We start from the raw sequence: 27908 nt of genomic DNA on the forward strand, positions 1-27908 counted from the left end.
CTGGGAACGGATTGGGACAGGCTGCCAGATGACTGGGGTCTGCTGCCCTGTATTACAGTAACTAAGGACCGTTCCATTTCTGTTAGTCCAAGAGGGAGGGGTACAAGTACATGTAGATTGAAAGTGTTTTGTTGAGGAAGCTTCAGTTAAACCGGAAGTATTTACTCCTACATTACATGTCCCCACAACTAGTAAAGGGGAGGTAGAGAGATTTTTGTGTGAAAGATGTGAAAAAAAGAAAGCTATGTTGCTGATAGGGAGCTTGGAATGGTCCATGATCTGTGAGACATTGGAATAGCCTGCCTGTCAGTGGCAGAGATTTATGGCAAAGTAAAAGGTGAAAGTGGAGAAACCTCTGGTGGGGAAATATCACCTCTTTGGTCAACAATGATGACCTTTAATTTCGGGATGGATGGAAGATTAGAAACAGTGAATTCTTTGAATTCTGAACTTACACAATAGCTGTCATGTACAGTCTTTGAAGACACCAATGGTCTGCTGGTCACAAGCGTTAAATAACTGGATTGAGTAGAATGGCAGTACTGGGATCTAGCAAATTGCAAAGGGTAGAACTACTAGAAGGATGAGGACCAGGAAGCTGAACAGATGGATACAAGGCTAATTTTACATAGCCTGAAGAGTCCATAAGTTCTGAATCGAAGATTGATTGAAAGATTGGTTTCTACTGTCAACTGAATATGTGTATGCTATAAATGTAACAGTTTGTATTAAAAAAGTCTTTGTCAATTAGCTTTTTTTCTCTCTTCGTTTCCAAGCTTAGACCAAGGAGCTTTTATCAGCTTAAATGAATGTGTGTACCCTAAGGTTTTAAAAGATGTTAAGTTCTACACATCCATCTCAGTCATTTGATAATAATTTACCATAGGAGAAAATAAATGTTTCCTACTGAACACAAATCCATAAGATTGTTTCGAAAATTCCTTTGCTTTAAAGAGAAAGTTTATGAAATACACGGGGAAGACTTGTTGTTGTATAAGGAGCATATTGGTCTCATTACTTGAATGATTTAGTGGCATGTGATTAATCAAACCGGGTAAGGAGGGTGCATGGAGAGGGCAGGGAGGGGTGGGACCTTGGACTGATTTATGAGTTGAAGATTTGAGCTAATAGTTTTATTTAGCATCTTTATACCTGTCAATTTGGACTGAAGGTAGAAGAATCATACTGTGTAAACAAAAATATGTCATTTCTTTGTAGAAATTCTTGACCACAGCACTGGCACAGCATCACTGGCACAGCAACAGAGTAAAACTATAAAAATGTGAAGTACAAAATGATTTTAGAATGGAGGTCAGAAGACAATAGTTGGTACTATAGCAGCTTTCATGTTACGCCAGTTATAGTAACTCATCAGATTCTTCATCAGTACATTTGTTAAGTTTGAATCAGCATGCATGTCAATCTAAAGTAGTATACTAGTAGTTTATCCAAATGTTACTGGACTTGCATCTTGGAATTTTCGAAGCTCTGTCTCCTTAGGCGGTAGACATGATAGTAGCCTGGATACTAGACCTCAGCCTGATCTCAAAATTAGAGATATTTTTGAGCCTAACTCAGCCTATGTCTGGTATCCAGGCTAACATGATAGAGGAACCCTAACCTGGATGCCAGACCCCTGGATCTCAATTATGTCTATCATAGTTTTAGATATACATAAACAATGTATATCTCAGGTCTATCTTAGGGTGCCTGTTGTCGACATACACAAGGATTTGGCCTGTGTAGGCCATGGAAACAGTCTGGCTTCCAGGCTAGAGGAACCCTTTAAATTAAGGGGGTAAGACCAGGGTTCTCAAATTTTTGCAGCCATGAAAAGGGCAGAGGTACATGTACAATGTACATATGTATTGGCTGATTACAAAGATTTTGTTAAAGCATTGCAGGTGTCATTTTTCTTTGTTCTCAAATTGCAATTGAACTTTTCTATTTTGTATCTCAGGGGGGGCCTGTTTGGGGGCATGTTCACCATTAGCCTGGGTGCCATCCAATTTCTGGGGCTCCCTACACTTGCTACCCTAAAGAAATGTATACCAGGCTAGTTCACAATAGAGGCAAGGATTTTACCCGTGTTACTAAGGCCATAGAAACAGTCTGGCACCCAGGCTAGAGGAGCCCTTGATCTGATGTGTGAGGAAGACACGCACTTTTCTAGAATTTTTGTATGGAAATGGGCAGGCATACAGGCTGATTACAAAGATTGTGTAAAAGCATTGCAGGTGTCATTTTTCCTTGTCCTCAAATTGCATTGAACTTTTCTTAGAGGTGAAATGGGATGTTTCCTCTGTCAACATTCTTGAGTAAATTTGCCAGGAAATTTTTGGAAATCTTGCACTCTATAAATGTATAGTGTACATGTGAGTTCTTCTACCCTGCAGATGCATTCCTTCCTTTCTAAAAGTTTCTAGAACTGACTTAGAGAGCATGCATACTTGGACTCTGTCTTGTATATTGAAGTGAAACACACTTGTCAACTAGGTGTCATTAAACAAAGGGGGGAGGACTATAGAGAGGTTAACAATATTTACTGATTCTGGTTTTAGTTCTAAGTCTATAGCCAGGCTAAATACAACCACACACACCCACTCATACAAAAGACAAACATGTACATGTACATGTATATATATATACAAATCTTTATTGTGACCATTTTCCACATTCTGAAAGCCATCTTCTTTATAATCAGAAGATGAAGGGACATATCTCTTAACTTCCTATAAATTCAACAAAACTCTTTAAGGATTTTTGCACTTTTTAACAAATCGATCAGAAGGCTACATGTAATACTTATAATGTTAATAATGAAGTATTACTGTTGACCACTGCTTATCTATCTTACAAACAATGGATTTAAACAGATCCAATGTTGTACCTCTAAAGATGATAAGAGTATAAAACTGCAGTGTAGCACCATTGTAGGTAGCACCAGTATTACATCTGACTCCAATTTACTTGCTACTTTTTTTTTTACCTTTCTCTTCAATTACCTGATTGACTAGGTAGCTTGTGTCTTTTTGTAAGATGATAAATGTTTGACATAACAGTACTGTATACTGTACCAGCGCATGTAGTCATCTTGATAGAATACATTATACAACTGTCAGCTACATGTAAGTGTGTTATGATGCTTTGGCACAACATTTTAAGTGAATGTCTATTGCCTGACAGGGTCACTTTTACTGGTAGTATTAAGTACCTCATCTTGTTAGATAACAATTTTACCCTTTTGCGATCCTCCTTGTGTACTTCAGTCTATAAATTTACAACTTTGGTCACCAGGCCATAAAACTGCTTGAATACAAGACTGGTGCTAAAACTACGACTTAGGACCATAAAGTAGAGATAAGGATAATCATTTTGTTATCACTTCAATTGCATCACCTTTACAAGGAAGCAGGGTTGACAAAAAGAGTAGACAATTTGAAGTAGACCAAAAAGTGGTTTATCCACCAGAGTAAGTACAATGAGGTATAATGAGGCTGTAGGTATAAAAATTAGTACACTGGACATTCCTTAATTACAACTGAAATCAACTCATCCTGCATACAAAACTAAAAGTTAGCTGTCGTGCCAAGCGACCCTCAGACACTCCCTTCACTAAGGATGATTTACAGATCCCTTAACGATCCTTACTTTTCAGTCTGACACTTGTCTGGTTCAGAGGATTTCTAAAGCTGGTCTCACTCAATTGTGCTTTGGACATCTCACTAAGGCTGCCCCCACTGTTACGCTGGAAGATGGCCAAATACTTCTCCTTTCAGAGTCAGACAACATGCAGCAGAGTAAGACGCTAATGAGAAAGGTTTATCCTAGCCTTTGCATTTCTGAACCATTATCACTGAAGTCCACCCCTTCCTAATGTGGGAACACAGCTGGAATTGGTCTCACAAAGAATGCGGACTGAGGCTCTGTCATTACATGTGTCGAAGATATGTCCTTCTTTCTAGTACCTTCTTGGCTCAGGAATTCTAACAAGAAGCTTCAACACCACCCGTATTAAACCATTCCTCTTAATTTGTCATTCTCAATGACCACAACCTCCCTTTCCAACATGGTTGTCTAATATTTATTAATGTGAATTTTTCAGATTACAGGCCATTCATAGGGCAAATATACAAGGCAACATAACCCTGCCTCCTTGCCGACACTGGTTCCACATTTCTCAATTGTCCAATCAGGCTAACTTTATTTCAGACATTAACTAGTTACCTTTCCATTTCAACTTCCACAATCAAGAATTAGTACTATGAAACTTAGTGATTTCTATAAAGAGGTATGCAGAGAGCTTACACAGTACTTATTTCTAGGTAGTTCGAATTCAGCTGCTATATATATTTCTTTTTAGATTGGGTACAAGTAATTTAAGAGCAGACTAAACTATGTTTTGTAATAGTAAAAGCGATACTAATACATTGCTATGCCACAGGACAATGGTAAAACTAATACCAAACATTATTGACTCCCTGACTAATCTGCAAAATTGAAGTTCACATTTTCCAGAATGTGTTAAAAATCTTCTTTCTTGCATACTTTGACTAGTTAACGACCAGAACGTCCCCCAATTTAGTATGTTATCCAAAAAATGAAATCTAAAGGAACTTTACAGATCTCTCATGACATTGGGGCACAATTGTAGGACCTTCCTATGTACAGTAGAACCTTGATTCCTTGAAACTTTTTGTCCATATAAAGCTGTAATTAAAGTTTTGTCCTCATGTCGTGACTTTCGCCACGTCCTAATTCAAGTTAGGACTTGAGTCATGTTTTGGATGTCTCCTGTCAACATTGTACCAATTTTGTGACTTTTGCCTGTTGATTAGTAGTCTGGGTTCTATCCTATTTAGTTTATCTGGGCTCCCATACACCCCCCTTACTATCTAATTAGTAAGGGGGGAATATGGGAGCCCCGGGGAAACCTGCTAGGATGGAACCCAGGCCAGTCAATCAGTGTAAAGGACTAAAAAGATGACATCTGACATTCAGACTAGTCTAAACAGGAAGTCAGTGCCTGTGCCTTTCTAGAGTGATCTTGAATCTTACAGAGAAGGCTAACCAATCTAAGATTTGCCACAACGTTGACGATCAATGTCCTGACACAAGGTATATGTATGACTCAAGCCCCCAAATCACTGTACAGGTAGTTGGTGCTTAAATACGGGCAAGAAGTTGGATGTGCACAAAATCATACATGTAACATCAGAATTCTACCTATTTCTACCTTTACTTCCACAAATTTTGATAATTGTACTTAAAGATACATGTATCTATCTTTTATACTAAAATTGCTACAATTCCTTTTCACTTAGTTTTCATGGTTTGTTGCCATCTCCCACTCAAAGTCCGCAGGTCGGATCTTCATCACTGCACTCTTCATGGAATATTGCATGCCATGCCAGTGGTACCAGAAAATTCCAGTGGCTGCATTTATCGTGTTCACTTCCCCTGGTCTGTAATACCTGCCATTGACATTGCCGGAGACGCCACAGTTGGTGTACCATCCGCCGCCCGAGTGAGAATCGGCGCAGTTTCCACTGTACGAATCGTGGTCAACGTCCTTTGTTGTGAACTCTTCATTTGGCATGATGAAATGACCGGAAGGAACAACGTTGGAGATCGCTTGGCCGATGCGCGCACGGAAGGAGTCCTTCTCATCTTCAATTCGGAAGGTTTGGTACTCTAAGAATCTTTCCTCTCCTGCCCAGTCGGTCATGACGATTCGCAGTTTGTAGACGCGCTGGTTGGTGAGGCGGTAGACATGACCGTTTCCTAACCAGTACTCTCCCTTTATATCACCGAAACCGTCCCTGTACGCTCTCCAGTCGCGATTGAAATCCACGGAGCCGTCCGCACGACGTTGGATTACAGTCCAGCCACCTCCATCATTGGTCATATCGCAGAAGGCTTTCATGGATTGTACGTTGAAGTAAGCATCTTTATAGCCAGGGATTGTGTACTCCGTGCTGAGGACATAGCCCCTTTTGTACAGGTCTGAGCAGTCCTGAACTCGATCTGTAGTAAGGCAAAACCATGGTAAATTGGTTAACTGAACAAACTCCTGTTGGGTAATTGAGGTATGGTTAAAAATCACAATATTTGTATGTATAACAGTTTATGATATCTACAAGTCATATCTGATCTGAATGCTAATCTAATCTTGATAAAGGTGTAACCTATACCCTATGTCAATCCTGAGAAAAGAGCTTCAGTCTGAACTTCAATTATGTCATGTGGAGCAAAGTCATGTGGAGCAAAGTCATGTGTTAGAAACACTAGAAGGTGGAACAAAGAGAACACAGATGGGTAACACAGTGTGAAGGAAAGGCATCAGTCAGAACAGAAGTAAAGTCTGTTGATAAGTAGGTCAAACAAGCAGGTCTAATCATCAGACTATTTTACATAAAGCTTACAAAGAATACTCTTATCTCCAGCCCCCCACTGTGTCCTTAAACATGAACATTCCATCTCCCAGGAAAGTTGGGGATGTTTTGGACATGTGGGCAGAACAAGAAGGTCTGCAGGAGAATGAGTTAACCCAGGGGCTGACCTTAGTGTTTAAAGGACAAACAGGACATTGACTGTCGCTTTCACAGAGCTCTTTGATGGGTTTGCACTTCTGTTGGACTCTCAGCAGGCCTTTGTGATGGTTTAACCAAAGGGGAGGAGGAGGTCATTTGCATTTTGATGGATGCTGATAAAAGCAGTCAGATGTGTGAAATTTGTTTTAATACCCAGTAGAGTCAAGGGCTTGAATTCCCTAGGGATTTGAATGGGAAATGATAATGGCAGGTGCTAACAGAACTGCATTTTAACTGGTAGTGATTTATCACCCTTTTGTATAGAGACTACCCATTTACACAAAGTACTAGTGTGATTGTGGGTCCCTTTATCCCTAAAGTGTGGCCTTTGAAGCCAGTAGTTAGTCTGGGGGACTTGAACCTGAACTTAAGATGACCACAGGTGCCCATCACTGTGTTTTTAATGCAGGCTTTAAAGGGAACCGCTGGAGATGTGGGCAGGTCAACCTGTCTTAAAAACATTCTTGCCCCATTGCCTTTTGGTTGTTTAGGAGATCTCAGGAAGTTAAGATGCCACCGGGATTAAAAAGGTTCGAAACTGTTTACACTTTGGATGATGAGAGCCACAACAAAAGGGTCTGGAAATGGTGATTCTTGCACTGAGAAAGGCTTCCAACTCAAGCATGACGAGATAACAAACTGTGGAAACAATTTGTAACAGTACTGATGGCTGAGAGATTTAGGAGGGTTTTTACTACCCTTGGATGCTTTGATGATTTTCCTTGTAATTCGTGACCCATGACAGCTTCCTGAAAGGTCTAGTTGATGTACTGCTTGTGGTTTAATAAACTCATGACCGCTTATTCACCTCAAGATGTTGTTATACAAAATAGGCATTTGTCTGTTTAATACTCAAGACAGTGAGTGCCCAATAATGAGACGAATCTATATTTTCTTTTCTTTGTCTTGCAGGTACAAAAAGATAAAATCAGCCTACAAAAAATGTTGATGGACCTTGTCAACATAATTGTTTTAATGAGAAAGTCTGGTATCTCAATCAAATTCGCATAGCAAGAACCACTTGTAGGTTTTCCTCTGTGGTATGATGAATCAGCCCTGGGTGCAGTGAGTAATGCTTTGCTTATGTTGGCATCCAGTTGACCCCTTGAAAGGATGTGTGTTGTTAGGGATGGAAGAGAAAGATGCTATCCTCCTTCCTTCTTCTTCAGTGATGACAAAGAAGAACCTCCTTAGAATTATAAAATGTATGATGGGGGATTATCCACATGTAGGTTTCTTATACTGAGAACAATGGGTAAGAGAACAACGGGTAATTTTATAACCACACTTTTAGGGTATTGTTATTACATCTTGTTTTACATTCACTTTCAGAGTATTGCGGACAAATCTTGGTAGTAAAACGAGACAGCATCTGCTGTATCACACAGGATTGCTGTTTACTTACTGGCCATATTACAGTGTTTGGAAAGATAACAACTGAATATTCATATATTGTTGTCTTTGCAGATTGTGTATTTTTATTCCACAGAGGACTGAAAGCAAACATTAAACCCCTTGGGCCAGCTGCCCAGTATGTTTTTGAGATTAGTGATGTCTGGGGTCCTTGGCATTCCTAAGCCCATAACTACTCCCAGACACCCAGAGGCATGTGCTTTTCAGGCCTAATTCCCCTAAAAAGGGTCTGGTGGACACAGGTAGCAGATGACCAGAGAAGACTTGACCTGTGTGTTTACCAGCTTCTAACCTGAAACACATTAAGCTCAAGATTGCAGATGGATGACTTCCTGAAGGGTCTCACAGTAGGAGACATTCAGTGGATATTTTCTTTCTTGTCTGTGGATAATCCAGGTGATCCAATGTCACTACTGGCTACGTGTGCTGCATCTGCTCTCCTCAATGTACTTTGCTCTTTTAAAATGTTGTATAAAGTATATCACTGTTTTTCTACAGAGGTTCACATTGGGTAATAGATGCCGATGTTTAAGAATTTGATACACAGATGTTTTCCCTGTTTGCTGTGAGTTCCAAGGTTGTTGTTGACCCCCTGGGTACATGACAGCATCACCTTTGCACCCAGGTAGTAAATTAAAAGATAACTTTCAAATACGATGTCCACAGTTTAAATGGAATATATACATTTAGGATCAGCGGAACAGTTTTATTTTTGTTGAAGGATGTGCCCTCTTCATCTTCAAGAAGACAGTGTCTCCCTCATCTGCTTGGAGCAGTAGACTGGCTAATGAAATCCATCTGCAACAGACATCTGGAATGTTCCCTGTGACAATGAACTTCACAAGAATTATTACTGGTTTCCTTAGCAATGTATCTGTACATGGTTATCGACAAACTTTGTAAATGCATTGATTTTGTATTTCACGACATCTCTAACTATTTGCTGCTATATTTCATACTATTTTGGAACAAGACCTTAGTGCATCTCAGCGACACACAACTAATGACTGAGACTGTTTAGCAGGCTTGTCTGTCTTTGGATTATTGAAGGGATGAATGATCATTTACTCTAGTTGGTGGTCTGAATTACAGCAGAAGAACCACAGCTTTTTTACATCAGTTTGGATCCTATCTGCAATATGACCTTGAACTTGAAAGAGCAAGTTCAACTGCAAAGTCACACCAATGTCACTGCATCTGCCCCTGATTTTAGAAAAGACACTCACAATCACTTATCGGTCTCAGAAAGTCAAAGGCTATAGCTGGCACGGTAAACATCCACATCTTTAGGGATTTCAGACTGCTCTGGGCTGACTTGAGTTAACTTTGCTGATGTGAGTTACAGTACTTCCAATCCAAGTAACTGTAAAGTATCTTATTCTTGAGACTGCTGTGCTTGTTTGCATGCAAGACTTTTTCTAAACTAAGAAGAATCTTTCAAAATCATTCTTGACACACAAGTGATCCAAATTATTTCACAACCTCTATTGCAGAATCAAAGTTGAACTAGATGAATTCACTAATTCAGAAATTATGTAAAACGATCCCAAACTTAAAGAAAGAATACAGAGGAAGATGAGATGACATAAAAGACTTGTTTGAACGGACATGAAAGGTGGCTTTATCTACTTGTTTTCGAGAATTATTCTGACAATATTCATGTATGTGAACTTATTCAACCTTCACACTATTGACAGAACTAAAAGTATATTTTTTACACCTAGTTCACACCTACTTTAATTAAAAAATTGCAAATCAAGGAGAAACAAAGCTCATTAGTGAGTAATAGTACATAAAATGATAAAATAAATATGTCATTACTCAAGAATGACTATAGATAATAATGAAATAAGTTAAGTTTCACTGATTTCTAAAGATACATGCAAGTGTATTCCTAACTCCTTTTATATGTTTCTTACATAGCCTGACAAAGGCCTGTCTTAAGATGACATGTTAACCTAGGGTTCCTACCTTTCTAAGCTATAAACGTTTCCATCAGTACCTATCTGAATGCAGTGAAGACAAGTAGCTAGGCTTTGTGACAAGAGCTGAGCTATAGCAAAGACACAAAGCTAAAGCTATAGATGTCTTCAAATGCTTTAATGAAAAAGAGAACAACATCCATTCTTCTCTCATACACCAGTGATGTTTACAGTGACATGCAAACATTTGACATGGTACAAAAAGAAGTGCAGGTACTCTTGACTAAAGTTGATAACAAATACAGTATATCTATAGAAACATTACTGCAAAGTCAGTAGCTTAAGCTCATGTGGACTGGCAGGACATTACACATTAGTTACCAGCATTGAAGCACATGGAGGCATTATTAATCATTAGCGTATAAAAGGAAGCAATATCAGCAGGGGGTGGTAGTGAACTTGTTGAGCATTTGCCATACATGTCAGCAGCACTTTGTGTTAAGTTGCCACAACAATGTTGGTACACAGAACTTTGCTGTACAGCATTACAGCATCCTGGACAAGTACCATTCATTAAAGCTGTTAGGAGTTGTTCCTCAATACATTGATATTGTTAGAGGTTCAGGGTTGTCAGTTTTTACAAGGACTTTGTTTAAGCTGGGACATCACAGGGCAGGAAGCTAGCAGCAGTGGTTGAATTAGTTATGGTACTGGCAGTAATGTTGTGTTCACAGGAAATGTCATGTTCCGTGGAAATGTTGTGTTCTGACCTGTGTACTTAATGTCAAAGTCCAGGGTGGCATTCTCCAGCCGATCCCTTATTCTGGTAATCTGACTGCCGTGGAGACCAAGAGTCTTGTCATGCTGGTTGGTCTTCATCTGGTTGTAGGCAATTTGTCCATCATGGTCCACAGTCTTGTTTGTCAGCTCCACAGACTTATCTATAAGCTCCGACAGCATCTGATGATGATGGTTGATGAAGACTTCGGACTTCTTTTCCATCCTCTCCAGTTGCTTGGTCTTCTCGTGGACACTGTTTATCTTCTTGCTGTAGCTGTAAATGACAGGAAGATATTGGGGAGTAATACAGGTGCTTCATCGGTAAAACCCACCTTTAATGTCACTCATCATCACAAGTGCTGGATTAGGACATATCTATGACAGCATTATTTGTTCATGTTGTGCAATGTATAGATGTATTAACAAAGTAAAGAAGTGATTCTTGTCACACTTACTTGTCCAAAAAGATGTCATGTTTCATATCCTTTTCATATGTCCTCTTGTCAAGATCATCAACCCTATCCTTGATTGTTGCTGCTCTCTTCGAAACCACTTTGATCCTGTCATCGTGGTCCTTCAGTGTTGTCTTCTGCATATCCTCCAGCTGTCCGACTTTGTCCTTGTACTCGTCCATCTGCACACCCTGATCAGAGGTCATCTGCTGAAGCTCCTTCATCTTGGTCTTGAACTGACCCAAGAAGATGGCATGTTCGTTCTTCTCTCGCTGCAGCATTGAGAGTCGAGACGTGTACTGAAGAATAAAGAGGGAATAATCAGAAACTGAAACTTTCATTGTTGAGATGTCTTGGTAACAGCTACCAACAAGTACTGTAGTAGAAATGAATTCTACATGTAACTCTTACTCACCGTATTCAAATTGCCGTCTTGCTGTGAATCTTTCAGCCGAATGGCCTGCATCATTTCCTCCTGTTTCTGGAGCATGTCATCGTGACGTTGAAGAGCCTTATCTTGGGCATCATTCCTTTCACCCTCTCCAACAATCTTGATGTCATGTTGGTTGAGCACGATGTCTTGCTGACTGTTCTGCAGGTTGAACTGAAGGATGCGGGAGTTGACCTTGTTTAGAGCTTCAGAATTCTTCCCCACGTCTCTCTCTTGATCCTGCAGCCTGCCCTCGAAGTCACGGATTGTTGTCTTCTGTTTGTCAGAGTTCTCTTTGACATCTGTGATGACCCTTTCATGGTTGTAAAGAACACTGTCCTGTTGGTAATTCTTGTCTTGTAGGCTGTTGATAGTACCATTGACTTGGAGCAGCAAGTCTCCTTGCACTCCCATTGATCTCTCTGTCCTGAGCAGCTTCTTCTCATGCTCCCCGATCATGTTCTCGTGCTTGGAGATCATCTTCTTGTCTTCCTTGATGGAGCTGTCATGGTCCTTCAGCATGGTGCCGTGCTGATCTGTCCTTGACTCCATTCTTCCTATCTCTGCATTATGTCTTCCAAGGAGACGCCCCTGTTCAACATTCTCCCGCTTGATGACTGTGATCTTGTTGTCATGGTCGCTGAGCATGTTCTCCTGACGGCTGTTCTGCTGCTCATGCTGGATGATCTTCTGGATGTGCCTCGTCAGCAGCTTGTCCTGGGCAATGTTCTTCAAGGACGTTGACACTATGGTTCTGTATGCGGTCAGAAAATATGAAGAAACAGGGAAACAGGGAAACATACCATCTAATTACTAACAGGCCTGCTCTTAGACATGGCCAACAGCAAGATATTGGATGGTGACCAGGTTATCATCAAACTCCAAATTGACCATCAAACATAACAATCTGCATAATTTCATGAAAAACGTTTTGTGACAGTGAGCTCACTACCCTAACGGTGTGTGTACTTGCCTGTGAATTAAATGGAAAACTTCAGAGAAGAAAAGTAATGCATTTTAGATTGTTCAATTGTTGGCTTTAGACCACTCCTCATTTAACCCACCTATTATGATCTCGCAGCAGTTCATCCTGATGGTCATTCCACTCATTAATGGATTGGAGCGTGTCATTGTGGGTTTCCAAGATGCGGCTCTGGAAGTGATTTTCTTGCTCCTGTTGGCTGTAGAAGATGTCCTGTTGGCTGTTTTTGATGTTGATCTGAAACAACATCCATTGCAATTCCTTATTACAACTAATGTCGTAGCACTTTGTACTAGTCTAGTAGACACAATCTACAGGCAGCCACGATATTTTGGGAAGCAGAAGATGACCTGAAATCAACAGAAGCAAGTAATGTGTAATTGTTAACTTAAATACAGGAAATCGTACATAATTCATCTGTTGCTGTTTAAAGGTAAATATATTAGACCAGATACAAAATAAGAACTAAAGTTACCTGGAGTATTTTGTTCTCATGACTACTGATCATCCTGTCCTGCTGCCTGACCTTCCTCTCCTGCCTAGAGAACAGCTGCCTCTGTTGAGTGATGCGCTTGTCCTGCTCTGCATTCTTTCGCTGCAGACGTTGTAGGTCTCTGCGGTAATCACCCAGTTGCTTCTCTTGCTTACTGCCAGTTGTGGTATGCTGAGAAAGTTTGGAATCATGGGTGATGATGACTTCCCTTTGTTCATTGTTGAGTTCAGCCTGTTCAGAAATGTCATTTGTGTGTTTTTCCAACATAGTGTCTTGGGCACTGTTGCGCTCATCTATACGAGCGATCTCATTGGTGTGACTGTTGAGCTTTACATCTTGCTGAGCATCCATGTCTTGTATTTGACCAATCGTGTTTTCAATACGTTGCAGATTTTGCGCTTGTTTCTTGTCTTCTTCCTCCAGTGTTCTAAGTGTCACATTTTGGTGAAGGATACTTTCGTCACGTTTGTTGCCAAGCTTCAGGATGCGATTGATTGTAGCATTGTGAAGGTTAAGACTGTTCTGCTGCATGATATTTCTTTGTTCCACACTCGAAATTCCTCTGCTTTGTCTCTCCAGGATCTTGTCTTGTTGGTTGTTCTTCTCTACCAGCTGAGATATCTTCTGCCTGTATCTCTGTTCTTGTTCGTCACTCGTTTCCTCTAGTCGGTTTATCTTCCTTTCATAAAGCCTGTCCTGCTGTGCGTTCTTCTCTGTAACTTCTATCAGACGCACCTCATGGCTCTGTAAACTGTCTTCATGTATGGTATCCATTCTTTTCAAAGCGCTGACATCAAGTGCAAGGTGGTACGTACTGTTCTCCAAATTTTGCGCCCTGCCAGCAACTTGATCGACCTCAGACTGCAGCTGCCTGATCTGATTCCTCTGGCGGTTGTTTGTGTCGTTGATGAGGGAGATGTTGCCATAGTGCCAGTTAAGCATGATGTCATGACGCTCATTTTTCAGCTGCTGTTGCTCGATCACCTGGAGCTGCTGCCCCAGCTTCTTATCCTGCTGGTTGTCTGTCTTCTCAAGCTGAGTTATTTTCACCTTGTGTTGACTCAAGATGTTGTTGTGCTCTTCCCCACGCTTCTCAAGGTCTTCCAGCAGTCCTTGGTGCTTTGTCGTGGTGTCACCAAGTTGTCGGGCAGACTTCTGAACTCTATCAATACTTACCCTATTGTCCCTCAAATCTTTAGTGTGCTCGTTGGAAGATTTTTCCAGTTCACTTAGTCTGTTAAGATGCTGATTCAGAACCTCATCTTGTTCCTTGTTCTTTTGTCCATGTTCGGACAAAGTTGTTGCATGTTGGTTCAGAATCTGGTCTAACTTCTCAGCATGCTCTAGCAGCAATGTTTCTTGCTTCGAGTTGACCTGTTCCAACTGGTTGGTTTTAGGCACCTGCTGTAAGATCATTTGACCTTGCTCGTTGGTGACGTCATCCAGCTGCTTGAGGTGATTGGTGTGTTCTTCTAACTTGGTGTCTTGGTCTTGGTTCTTTTGCTCATTTTGTGCGGTCTTGGTGTTCAACAGGTTCAGTGCAACCCCATGTTCATCTAACTTTTGCTCATGTTTCGACTGCTTTGCTCTCAACTGCTTCTGAAGAACTGTTAGCTCATTTGTTCTCTGGTCGACCTTCCTCAACTTTCTTTCATGGTCCTCCAGGAGTGCCTCCTGTCGGTTGTTCCTGGACTCTTCTTCATTCAGCTTGCGACTGAGCTGGCTGAATTGCTCGTTGCTGTTGGTCCTGAAGTCCATAAGCTGCTGCACTTGTGACTTTTGCCTGTTCAGTGTGCTCTCTGCATCACCAGCCTTGGACTGGAGCTGGGAAATTTGCTCAGTATGTCTGCACAGGAGGGAAACAAGTTATTAGCATCCACACTAGCATCATGATGGTTAGATTGATAAACATCCCACACATATATAACTTTTATGTTGACTCACATGGCACCTTATTAATTACACATTCTGCAAGAGCATCATAATCTTTAGATTGATAAACCCCTACATATCTATAATGTCATTGACATGATTCACATGGCAGCTTATTAATTACTGTCCATCAGATTCTAAAAACAGCTTTCCACTGGACCAATGGACTCAGGTTTACTTATCCACATACCTGTTCATGTAGATGTCCTGCTGCTGGCCCTTCAGCTTGACCTGCAGGATGGTGATGTTGAGTTCGTTGGCGATGTAGTCCTGCTTGTTAGTCTTCTCGCGCAGGTAGAAGATACTGGAGTTGTACTGGTTGGTGTAGTAGGTGAGCTCGTTGATCTTCTGCTGCATCTCAGTCATGCGGGTCTGGTGCTGGGTGAAGGACTGGTCCTGATCGATGTTCTTCTGGCGCACCAAGGAAATGGTGGAGTTGACCCTGAAAAGGTAGATATAAGTATACAATGATACCAATATTTGGCTCTTGTGTCTGTTAGTTCTCAATGAATATAGGAGGGAAAAGTGACATTCTTTTTCTCTCTAGCATCCCAAATTGGATGATTGCTGTTCTCCTTTCTGATACTACAAGAAGAAAGATAGTACAAAGCTAAACTGTCTTCCAAGACAGAAGTTCATAAAGATCAAAATTTCAATGACCACTGTTGCCTTCTTCAGGATCAATACTGATGACCAATCACTTCAGAATGTAAACTCGTGAGAGTTGCAGACACGTTATCTTGCGTATAAGTTTTGTCAGCAATTGGTCAAATGTGCCAGTGTCAGAAAATCACATGTTAATAAGATCATGTGTATCTTGAGTTTACATTCTGAAGTGATAGGTCATCAGTATCGATCCTGAAGAAGGCAACAGTGGTCGTTGAAAATTTGATCTGTGTGTACTTTTGTGTTGGACGAAAGTTTGGCTTTATCAACACAGATGAGCTTCCATGATAAAGGAGAAAGATGTTTTCTGACCTGTTGACATCGTTGGTGTGTCGGCGCAGCTGCTGCTCATGCTGCTGCAGTTTCTGGCTGTGCTGGTTGATGGAGTTGCTGTGCTCGCTGCTCTTTTGGTCCAGACGTGACAGGGAGTCCTACAACAGATCAATGTCACAAATACATATGATTAAAGATGTATGCTGACTTCACAATATTCTCTACTACCTGATGGAAAAAAAATCAGGGCTAGATGGAATTCAATCAGGCTAATATAGTCATTTTAGATTGACCTTGGCTCTGTTGAGGACGTTCTCCAAGTCGTTGCTCTTCCCAACGAACTGAGAAATCATAGAGTTGTACTGGTTGATGATGGTGTCTTGCACAGTGTTCTTCTGCTCCATGTTGTTGATGCTGATCTTGTGCTGGTTTAGTTCAGCTTCTTGGTCGTCATTCTTTCGCTCAACGTCCTGTTGTTGGAAAGGAAGAGGTCCCATTGGTAACTAAAGTTTTTTTGCATACCACTGGTTACAGTGTACAGGCCTATGAACATGGAAAACTCTTATCTCTATGGATTTTCACTAGTTTGTATTGGACTGACTTTTTGATTTAAAAAATCAGAATCTTTTTTCACCTGTAGTCTGGTGCTGTGCCTCTGTATGGCTGTATCCACATCAGAAGACTTCCTTTCAAGCTGCTTTAGCTTGTTCTTGACCTCGCTCACAGTAGATGACTGGGACAACAGCTTTTCCTCAAGCTCCTGCATTTGTAGATTACATATCAAAAGAAGGCATAACCTTGAAGTACAAAGGGCTGGTTCAAAATTCAAATTCGTGACAAGGTTTCTTCACATCATATTGACACAAACAAAACACTCAACAAAGAGACTGCAATCAGACATCAAAATCACATGATTGGCTCACCTTGACAAGTCCGTTACTGCCACTGACAACAAAGGTCTCATCTGTGACATCCTTCTTATCTTCTGAGTCAGAAAGGCTGTAGCGACGGCTGTTAAGGATTGATATCTGGCTGTCGTACTCATCCAGCGTATCGTCATGACGACTAACCTGCAAGGATGTTTGAGAAAAAATTATATCACTTCTACCATCTTCTTAAGTGATGATATTATCATCATAATAGTACATGTAATACCAGTGGTAAAAATTAGGTGACAAGATGGAGACATGCGGTGGCCACTTCACTGCGAACTTAAAACCACCGTGAACATTTTTCCATGGCAGTAAGAGACTCCGAGCGAGCTTGCCGGAGTAAGTAAGTAAGTGAGTGTGAGTGAGTGAGTGAAGAGACTACATTGCATGGTGCTACCACAAACTTTAAACCACAACGAACATTCCTTTTTCCCGCTACTGCAAAATTAAATTCCCGCAAACTTAAATGCATTTACAGTATAGCTTTCAACCCAGCCTACCTTAGTTTCCACTTGATCCAGTCTGACTTGGAGACGTTCCACCATCTCATTTTTGTCGCTGATCGTTTGCTGCAACTGAGAGATGCGACGAGCCATCTCATTGCCCTTTTCAGCCATCTGTTGGATCATTGTCTTGTACTCGTTGACAGCTTCCTCCGACTTGGTCAGCTTCTGCTCAACCGTCTCCATCTTGCCAGCAAACGATCTCTCCAACCTTCGCGATAACATGCCATACCAGGTGGACAAAAAGAGAGAGAGGGAGAGGAATATAAAGAAGTTAATACAGGTTCTCATTGTAATCAGTGCGGGTGGTAATAAACTTGTGGAGTGGAGAAACGATTGAATGTTGTAAGGAGAGGCACAAAAGCCAGAAAGTTGGGGGAATTTTAAGAAAGACATCAAAATTTGAGACTGATGGTAATTGGAGAGATGATTGTCACAAAGATGACACATCAGAACATAGGTTAGTTTGTGGCAGTGAGGTTTGGTAGTTTACCCACAATCTTAATTCACCCAATAAAAGCAATGTTTGACTATAATGTTTATCAAAATAGTATAGAGCAAAGCAAATTGAATACACAGAACCACAGAACAGAGGTGACATCTTTGTGAAACTCCAACCAGACGTCAATCTTCGTCCTTTTGTCCTGTATCTTTCAGTTTCTAATTGGTGTCTTTAGGTATCTCATTGCCGTCAATCGTCATTCAGGTCACCAACCGTTTCTCAACTTCTCATGCAAGTGCCATGTCTTGAATTTGTTCCCTTTCCCACTCCTTATATCTTATCATCCTACCTTGCAAATTTGCGGTCAAGGAGGATATCCTGCTGGCTTTTCTTGATGTTGAACTGAAGTAGAGCCTGGTCATGCTTCTTGATGGTGTCAGCTTGGGCTTGGTTAATCCTCTCCTGTTCCTGTATCATCCCCTTCAACTCCCCATATGTCAGGTCAACATCAGCCAACTTGTCCCTGAACTGACCGAGGAGTGCATCAGTGGCCTCATCCTTCATCATCAGACCATGAGACATTTCCTCTTGCTCACTGGTCTTGAACTTCAGGTGGGCGATCTTGGTGTTGTACTGCTGGATCAGTTCTGCCTGCTCAGCGTTCCTCTTCAGCAGCTCCCTGATCTTGGTGTTCTTGCTCTCCAGTATGTCTTTCTGTTGGACATTCTCCCTTTCGTAGACAGTCATAGAAGTGGTGCATCTGTCTAGCAGGGTTGTCTGCTCCTTGTTTTTCTCCATCAGTGAGCTGATTGTCTTATTATGAAAGTCAATCTCGACATCCTGCAGTGAAAAATTACATATATCAGACTTGTCTATCTGCACAGCTTAACAGAATACAGTACTATGACTTTGCATTACTGGAGTATTACATGTGGTGTCTGGACTTCATTCACCTTTGATGGGCCACTGTACAAGTCTGATCCACCTTCTTACGTTCAATTAGAAAGAAAGCATATTTCTTGCTTTGATATTCATGTGTGTATTGTTTCATCTGAAACGAGCCTTTGTTGCTCCCAGCAGGTGGATTTTACAACCAATCCTTCTTGAGAGATGAAAGCTTGCGCGAGCAAAGTGAAGATCCTATGTTTATCGTTGTATTAGCTTCTAAGGCGCGTTGATTCACACAGAGACCACTAACTTGTCAACTTTCCTCTAATTCCCATAACCTTGTGGTATCTGAAACTTCAACGTACTTTCAAAGGTCATAAAGATTCCATAGGTCAATCTGGTCCCCATCCAGCCTGACAATGTTAAATGCTTGGTAGCTCTTAAGGGGGCGTCGGTCAATTAAGTATAAGTCTGAGGTGTAGATTTATGAGTCTGGGGGTTACTGACGGCGGTTCACCGCTTCCACTCGGTTGCCTGGTGTTGAGGCCAGTTGCTTAGCGTTCTCTTCTTGGAATGTCTCTGTTCCTCAGTATTTGTTTTCTTAGCATGGTAGCCTGTTGTGGCACGTTTTCTTGTCACAGGATCGTGTATCGTGTCCCACCAGGTAGATAGCTGACATGATGTAAGGCATACCGCTCTAATTAGGGAAAGGTCCAGAACAACGCAAATTATGACAAGTACGCTTTGAAGATAAATATATGAACGTCGCCCCTTGTGGAGCAACATGCTGGGGTCCTTAGCCTTTCTTGGTTAGAGTGTAGGTTGTTACATGTGGTGTGACACCGTCTCACATTAGGCTGTAACCACGTTGTTGTTGACTTATGTAACTGATAGATGTAGTTGTACCGTAAGGGGTAGTCTTCGTGTCATTCATTACTTGTGATTACACTGTCACGGTGCCAAACGCATTGCGACACTGAGGACTTTTCTTGACACACAATTTTCCGTATTGTCAACTGTCGGTGTCATATTATATCTGCTCTCGGCATTTTATGCTTGTGCATATCGCAATCTGGTCTTCATTTGAGCTAATCAATGTTTAGGTTGACTTCAAGATTAAGGTCATTAATACAGATGACTGTTGTCAGTGAACTTGGCTAGGGTTTCCCGACTGGAGTCTGTTGATGGTGTGGGGTTATTGAAACCTGATGTTAAGCGGACAAAAGGTTGTGGAAAAGGCCAGGGGTTTCGGCAGGGTGTGTCCAAAGTTCAACGTGACCGACGCGCTCATAATTGCAATTTCGAACTTTTATTCCTTAGCCTGTCAACAGTCTGACATTTCCTTGCACCCGGCCTTGTCGGGAAGGCCGAAAAACATCCCGTCATTTGGCGGGAGGAGCCTCGTTAAACAAAAGTTCGTCTGGCTTCGTGAACTTTGGTGGGGCCAGCTATCTCGAGACCGCGCCACACCTGCATGGTTTATTACTGCGATTGTGTAAGACGTTATAAGCCTGTCCTATCGCAATGAGGAGCATATGTGCCGAGAATGATAGACGTCTAATCATGGAATCGGTATTGAGGTTTCTCAAAAAATGCGCCCTGGGCTTTTTCGCTCGTACAAACATGAGAAACATGGGTGTGTCACAGTCTCAAAGCAGGAAAAACAAGATTCACACGATTGTGGTGTAGTGTACACAAGGAAATTTACATTTCATTTTCCAACATCACACTGAATAGATTTTCCATGAAAACGTCTGGGGAATGATACTGACATCCTGTATTTTCTTGCCTTATATTGTTACAGATAGGTTTCGAAGACCTGGGGCTTGTTTTGGTAAAAGTCGTTACAATCCAATTGTCATGAGTCTTCGGTAAAGAGGGAAAACTCAGGACATCTGGTTGAACGGAAACTCGTAGGTTTGTGGGGATTTGTGATATCGCCTACATCTGTAACCGTGAAGCTGTCGTTGTGTTGGAAACCAATGCAACACCTCAACTCCCAAATCTTTGCTTCCGCTCTAGCGGCCATGAGATTTGGCAATTGGACTTTTGCCCAAGCCATTAAGCATTGTCGGTGTTTGAAGTTGACAAGTTGGCTGAAGTGCCTGTCTATCACGCTGTCCCATTTATTAAACCAATTACAGAGTAACTGCAAGCCTCGTACTTGTGTCGACCGAAGTGGGTGGCAGTGTAGGAGACATAGGTGATTGTTAGCGCAAACAATCAAGGTCAACTCCCGTGGTTAGAAAAATGGTGCCAAGCCTTGCTGGTCTTCAGTATGGGACCCACAAACACGGACTCGCACAGGCTTGCCAAGGGGGTATAGTTTGCCCTGTCAGGAAATGCGTTGTCTCATCAAATGACAGATTACGAACGAACAAGGGTCGCACAGAGAAGTCTGGTGCTTTTCAACTAGCAAGGGAACAATTTCATAGTTGCCAAGAATGTATCAATTTGTAACTTTGTGACATACCACGTACATATTCACGAAAGGAAATTCACTGCGAAAAAAATGTTTTGAAAAACAATTACGAGTATGGAACAGTATCTATTCAAATATTCTTCTGGAAAACATATTGCTTGTTTTTCTTCTTTGAATAGCACAGCATGTCCATAAATGTGGCGCCATATTTCGTTCAACTTTGGACCTGTAGCAGCTTCAGATGGCACCGACTTCAGGTTTGCGCAGTAAATCTTGTCAACATAATTGTTGGTTTTTAAAGTGCTTGAGTGATTGTTCTTTCATCTCTGCATTGTGGGTCTCCCCTGAAACATGCTCAGTAACAAAACCAAAACTTTGGCACAAGCAACAAAATGTCAAAGTACTCGTAATTTTTAGATTCCAAGAGAACATGTTTTCTTTGAACGAACCGTCGCAACGAAAATTGCACTCCTGGCGATGTTTCAAGTATGCTGCGGTCGGTAAAGTCGTGTAAATTCGTGTAATTGTATCTCTCCCATTGTGTAGCATCGTTAGGGACAGGTTTTGGTAATCATAGATAATTTGTTTTTGAATGGTGTACGAACTTTCGAATGACCAATGTCATCATAGAATTGTTCCAAATGCGAAGATAATGTTTTTTCATGAAGATGATAATCTTTTGTGTTAATTGTTAAGATACTGGACTCGGTGTGCCTCTTCAACGAAATTCGTTTGTTTAACAGCACTCTTTGTACTTTTTGTCTGTTCTCTCTCCTTCATAATCATCCCAGACAGTCTCTTTCCGAGTGATACCAGGACAGCGTCCCACATACTGGAACTCAAATCGTTAAATGGTCCATAAAGCTTCATTCTGATTCTGATCACGCTAGTCTCATAAAATGGCGATTTAAACATAGTTGTAATATCGCCTGAAAATTCTGATGGTCGCAACTATCTTAAATTCATAGTATGATAGATGAGCCTAAACACTTTCATTTATGAATGTAGTCGTTTCGTCACCTGTGAGGAACCTTGCAAATGTGTCTGGAGTTTGTATGAAGTCTAGACTAGAACAATTAATTTTACGTCAGATATGGTTTCACCACGGATTTTGATTATCATTCGATTATGGAAATCGAAACTTCTACGTGTCCTCACATGGGCGATTCCCTGGGGCGCAGACGCGCACGTGTGGGACTGACAAGGAAAGATAAAATGATCGAATCTTAAATATTGACATTACAATGCCTTTGACTTTCATTCATTGCTGCCTGGTGTCACGGCCAGGGAAAAATCGTCACCTTTAAAGTCCCGCCGTTTGTGTCTCGCTTGTTCTCACACTTCTAGTCGTTACTTCTTGTTAAATCTGAAACTTTCTGGTCCAGGAACTTTACGAGAAAGTTCGAAACGGGTATCAAACACGCCGCCCGACTTTAACGGTAATTTCTGTAAAGTGTACTGGAAAAAGGCACAGTAGGAACTTACTTCCACTACATTCTTTAGACATGTGCTTTATACAATACCAAGTGTGAGACATTCTTGTGTTTCGTTGTGGGCACAACCACTAGTTAGTCGGTGGTTTCCGACAGTCATTTACCGCCTGTTAAACACGGATTATACGGATAACGTCCATAGCACACTCTATTAAGTTTGCCAGGCTGTTAACTTTACGTTTCTTGTCACCTGTCGTTGGTGATAAGCGTCACAAGTCGGGCTCTTGCTGATGAAAGAAAACGCAAGCTTTTCACCGTAAACATGTTAACAGTTTATCTCTCTCTCTTCCAATATCCAGACCTATTTGCTGCAGGTAGAGTATGGAGTCTGTTATATCGTTTACGGCACGACGTGACGATGTAGACAAATTGATTCTTCTCCACTCATGTGCTAACAGATAAGCTAGGTCTGGATTTGTCAGGTTAGGGGTCAATGTCGACGGCAATGAGAGATTACTAGTAGTTTCATGGAATGTTGGTATTCGTGGAATTCCATTATTTGGCAAAAAACTACGAAACCCTGACACCTCTTGAAAGATTTCTGGCATTTGCCGGGACCCACTGAACACGCGTGCAGAACAAACGTCAACACAATTGCTACAATACGTTGACCCCGTCGTTACTCCAGCCATGGCCCCGTCTCCGGGCTGTGATGAGAATGGGCGGAACTGATTTCCTGTTTTGGTCTACTTTGCGGCTTTGCGGCAGGCTTGCACAAGAAATAGGTCAGACTTTAGGCAACCGCAGTGTTACTGAATTGTGCTGCCGAACTTTGCCCGCAAGCATAATAGCCGGATATCATAATCTTTAAAGTTCAATGGAAATCACACAAAAAATGCTAAAATAATGTGAGAACTTTGTGATAAGGAAGGAAACAAGATTTCGCGATACTAGATCTACTTGGTCAACGGCCAGGCGATGACAATACGCAGCCACAGTTCGGGCCGAGGCAGCCAATTTTATCATATCAGTTGCAGCGAAGAGCAAGCCTTCTTTATCCCCGGTCACATGTGTTGAACCAGATACAGATTCAGTTGATACAAGTGGTCTTGGATGTAGCACACTTTTCCAAACATAGGGGTTTAGTACGTTCGGAATTTCTACCGCGATGATAGGCGTGGATATCTTATACCCAGAGTGCGGAGTCGTTTTCAAACGAGGGGTTAGCGAGAGTAGGGACCAGACTGTGGAGGGTAGGAGAGCTTGGACTTGGGTGGGACGGATTAACCGCACCAGCTTAATCAGAAACCAGGCCTGTGCTTAAGAGGGTGATAATGGCCGCTTCCTGTCGTAAAATGTGGGACAGCACGTACATTGCGTTGGTTATACTCTGCTGTTTAGAACGGCCAGACTAACCACTTGGCAGGGAACCGACTTTCATGTCATGCACTCACAACGGGCGTTCTGAGATGGAAGGAGAGGGAGTTGATTTTTTGGCATGATCTTGTTAGCAGTTAACCACAGGTAGTTACCGAACCAAATTAGTGACAGACTAGAAATGGGTTCAGACATACGCCATCAACACTAAGGCCAGAGCTTATCAGGAATTTCTGGAACGGCGGAGATTTCGGCTTCTACGTCCGGGTGCACTTTCCCTTCCTCCCTCACATCCGTAAATGGGTGGAGAGAACCTACAGGGTGACTGATGGTGTGGAGAGGTCTTGTTTACCATGTTTACATGCTTGTGTGGTTACATTGGGTAGATACTATGTGCTTTAAGCGCGGAATGCTGTTATGAAACAACTGCAACGTGGGCTGCCGTCTTATAATTAGATCTGTTGACAAAACTTAAATCTATTTACATATGAGAGCGAGATTAGAGTAAGTCGCAAGAAGATAGCAATCTTAAAGAAAACCTATCTACGGTATGATGTCAAAAATAGCCTATTTTCAATCGCCTGTAACCCATCGCCCTTTGTAAGTGACAGGTCGTGCAGCTTTTGCTTGTTATAGGAGACAACAGTGTCTTGAAGCTGACGAAAACGGCAAGCCGCCGTCAGCCGAAAGTCACACCCCGCTGAGGGGGAGACCTGAAAAATTTCGCCTTGCAGAATTCCCTGATTCGATGCGCCATAGGGTTTTTTAGAGACCTCGGAGGGGCGTCTTATTTTTCTATGTTATTCGGGATTTTCATCTCTGAACCCAAGGCTGTAAATCAATCAATGCTTTGTGCAAGGTCCCGCGAACTTCCAAGCCATTGGGAATGTTTTTCGTCTGAAACTTCCTGCTACGTACAGATCGTGTTCTTGTTTTTATTTACATAAGGGTTGTCTTTCGATGACATTCATCCCAATGAAAATATTAGAAAGAGGCCAGTGCCTAGACCCGGGTGGTATGGGAAACAAGAGCACGAAAGGGTCACTATTTGTCATCTCCGCATTTGAATTGGTCTATTGCAGATCCGCCACAGGGACGGAAGGCCCTCCTACCCTTCAAGGAGGCAAGAATGGGTCGGGGACGGTTCATAAAACTATCTTGGGAGGGGCATGTCTCTGGAATAAATATTTACCAATCGTAGACATCCGCATTTTGTCGTGGCTACGTTTGGGATTATCCACTGCGGTCCGTAGGGCATTCTACGTTTGGCTACGATGTTTACAAAACGGACTTAGACATATTTACTAAGACTCCGTGTAGATTATCAACTATCCTTCAAGCACCTATATTCAATTGGCAGTTTATTATCTAATTTCCGCTTTTCAGAAAGATTGAGTGAGAAGCATAGTTGTCCGTACCCCTGAATGAGGGAAACACGGCGCGATGAGAGAACGTCAGGTCAGGCGCACCGAACGTAATCAGTTTGATAAGGCGAGGACAGTTGTGCACCCACCGCCCGCGAACAGACAGAAAACACTTGCTCAAGTACCTCACAAATAACTCACTATTATATTGGAGCACGTGGTTAATGTGTTCTAGCCACAACAAATTTTCCAAGAACTTAGAAGTACATCTGTCGTAGCTAACATGTTACATGGAACATTTCTTAGGCAAGGGAGGTAAAGTTTCCAATGATTTGCTATAATTAAAGAGAACAGTTGCAGAGTCAAACCACCCCCTGTTGTTATTTCGGAGTTGAGGGTAATGAATTTCTGCGTAGAAAGTCCCTAATTTACGACTCTGAGAGGTTGTATGCGACACACAGCGGAGAGAACTATGTCTGGCTCGGGAATATTCCCAGCAACACAAATTACAGACGGGCTGACCGTTGTGCAAAGTATGGCAGCATTTTCCAGCAGATACTCCGATAAGGCCAAGGGGCCAGTGCCAGATACTGCCCAAAGTGGCAGCAGCATACGGAATTTGTTTTCTGACAGCGAATCACATTTACCTAAAGCTGGGCTAGTCCGACAAAATGGCTGGCTGACACGGAACAGTTCACTGGATACCTAGCGGCTATCAAAGACTAAGAACTATTTTCCAGTTCGTTGGATATCTACATTTTACAAATTTTTAGTTATTGAATTCTGTTGAGTACTGTTTTTCGTTTGCCTCAAAAATCAAAATGCTTGTCCATTTGGACAAGAAGAAAAATTGCTCTATTGATTTGGCCTCTTGAATATAAGATGAGAGCAAAATAATCGCGATAAGCTGGATTTCCGGACCGAATCCGTCTTCCCTGGGGTGTAAGAAGTTCATGGTCATGGCTCCTTACTATGCTTTCACCATATCTTATGCCTAAAGGTGCTCTCAACGATGATGATGCCCAACACAACCTTGCCGTAAATTTGTTTCTTGTTAGACAAGACTGCTTTATAGGAAGAAACGGATTAGGTACATGCACTGAAGAGGGTTTCCAGGATTTGATTTGATTTGTTCAAGATGTTGGGGAAAAAAGAATGCGTTTGAAAGTAAATGATCAGCAAAATGAAGAGGGGAGGGGGGTGCATGAATCCATCATTTTGAACATCTGCAGAAAACAGTCCTAAAGGTCGCGACCTTACGTAAAGCCATTTCTGCGGTTATACAAGTACTTCCTCCCTACTTGAAGAGGGAGAAGTTCAACTTAATCTTTGTCATATTTTTCTCTAAGCTTTCCTTGGAATTCTGCCAGGATATCGGCGGGATTTCGTCTGGTTTCTGTTGTTACGTGTTGTTATAGGTTCCAACATTTAATAATTACTTGTCAAGTTCCGAATTACGAATCGCTTTCAGTTAAACAAACTAGGTCTTCATTTTCGTCAGCGTATTATATAGTGATGTAGCGTATAACAACCTGCCTCTCATAATGTGGCAAACCTTACCGGGTTCAACACATGCCCTCCCGTCCAGTGACAAGTGGTTCCCCCCACCATTCCGTTTAACGCCGCCCGGCCATCCCGACTAGACGATTTGAACAATGTCCAAGTGTGCCATGCTAACTGGCCCAAACCCATACCGCAAAAAACAATACTATGGTGTATCTACCCTTTAATTCCTTACACTGTGTTGTTAACACTTGATATCATCATACCCGACGTTTAAGGGGATAGTAGGAGGCCCTCTTATCGCTAACTCTTGGAAAGGGGGAGTAAACAAACATGGGGTACGTATGACCACTGGGTTCCCACCTGGTCGGAAGCCTTGGAAAGCAGTGAGGCTACCATCTTGGCGTACTTGGCCAGTTCTTTATCCTGTACGTCCATTTTCTCCTGTAGGGCAAGGATTGTCCGGTTACACTCGAACCAGTTCATGACATGAGCGTGCCCGTCTCCCTCATCGACAGACCAGTCGGTCGTGTCCCAGGCGGAGCCGAGGCCCTGGTCCGTCACCGCTTCACCCGCACTCTGCTCCGCTTTCCGTAGTTCCACCTCATGTTCCAACACTGCTTTCTCCTCCTTTGTCCATGCCACATCTTTCCGTGTTTCCACCTCCACGTCCTGGAGAGTTGTCCAAGGAAAAGTAAGCAAAACGGCTTGAAAGAGAGCCAAAGAGGCGAGGACGACTCTTGGCTTGGCCATTTTTCCTTGCATTTACATCTAGTAAATGGAAACACATGGGTTAGGGCAACTGCTCGCTAGTCGACTAGGCCCGCGCGTCTATGGTCTCAATTAAATGAGGCCACGCGAGGGGACCTACGCTGCATTTTTTCGTAATTGCCCGATCGTCCAGTGAAGTACGGAATAGGTTCAGCTCCTCTGCTGTGCTGACAAACTCCTCCTGCAATCCCCTACACCACTGTCAGAAGGCGAGAGGGAATGGGACTGATGAGTGAATGGCACCGCGGGGGATTTGCCTCGAGCGGGTGTTCAAGGATGCCCTGCGCAGTGGCGACCCGGGTCGGGCATGTTTCGGTGCACGTGAGGCTGACCGATC

At 42.2% G+C, this 27908-nt stretch overlaps 2 protein-coding genes across 5 annotated transcripts in view; one reads left to right on the plus strand and one right to left on the minus strand.

The window, feature by feature from the left end:
- LOC118430523 (serine/threonine-protein kinase mTOR-like) overlaps positions 1 to 27908 on the plus strand; it is a 127877-nt gene that overhangs the window by 49864 nt on the left and 50105 nt on the right. The window lies entirely within an intron of this gene.
- Positions 4062 to 27852, minus strand: LOC118430524 (putative leucine-rich repeat-containing protein DDB_G0290503). 2 transcript variants are annotated; one of them, XM_035841439.1, is made up of 14 exons: positions 27164 to 27852; positions 18163 to 18653; positions 17369 to 17603; positions 16860 to 17006; positions 16571 to 16696; positions 16230 to 16406; positions 15976 to 16094; positions 15188 to 15439; positions 13048 to 14911; positions 12655 to 12809; positions 11576 to 12344; positions 11164 to 11459; positions 10699 to 10982; positions 4062 to 6027 (listed from the first exon to the last, which is right to left on the minus strand). In XM_035841439.1, the coding sequence occupies exons 1-14, from the start codon at positions 27563 to 27565 to the stop codon at positions 5321 to 5323; spliced, it is 6024 nt and encodes a 2007-aa protein (XP_035697332.1). In that variant the 5' UTR covers positions 27566 to 27852; the 3' UTR covers positions 4062 to 5320. The 2 variants fall into 2 exon arrangements, with proteins under 2 accessions (XP_035697332.1, XP_035697333.1); XM_035841440.1 differs by having other exon boundaries at positions 17369 to 17582; positions 27164 to 27851.

The sequence above is a fragment of the Branchiostoma floridae genome, chromosome 14, assembly GCF_000003815.2.
Source record: "Branchiostoma floridae strain S238N-H82 chromosome 14, Bfl_VNyyK, whole genome shotgun sequence".
In the NCBI taxonomy this organism is placed as follows: domain Eukaryota; kingdom Metazoa; phylum Chordata; class Leptocardii; order Amphioxiformes; family Branchiostomatidae; genus Branchiostoma; species Branchiostoma floridae.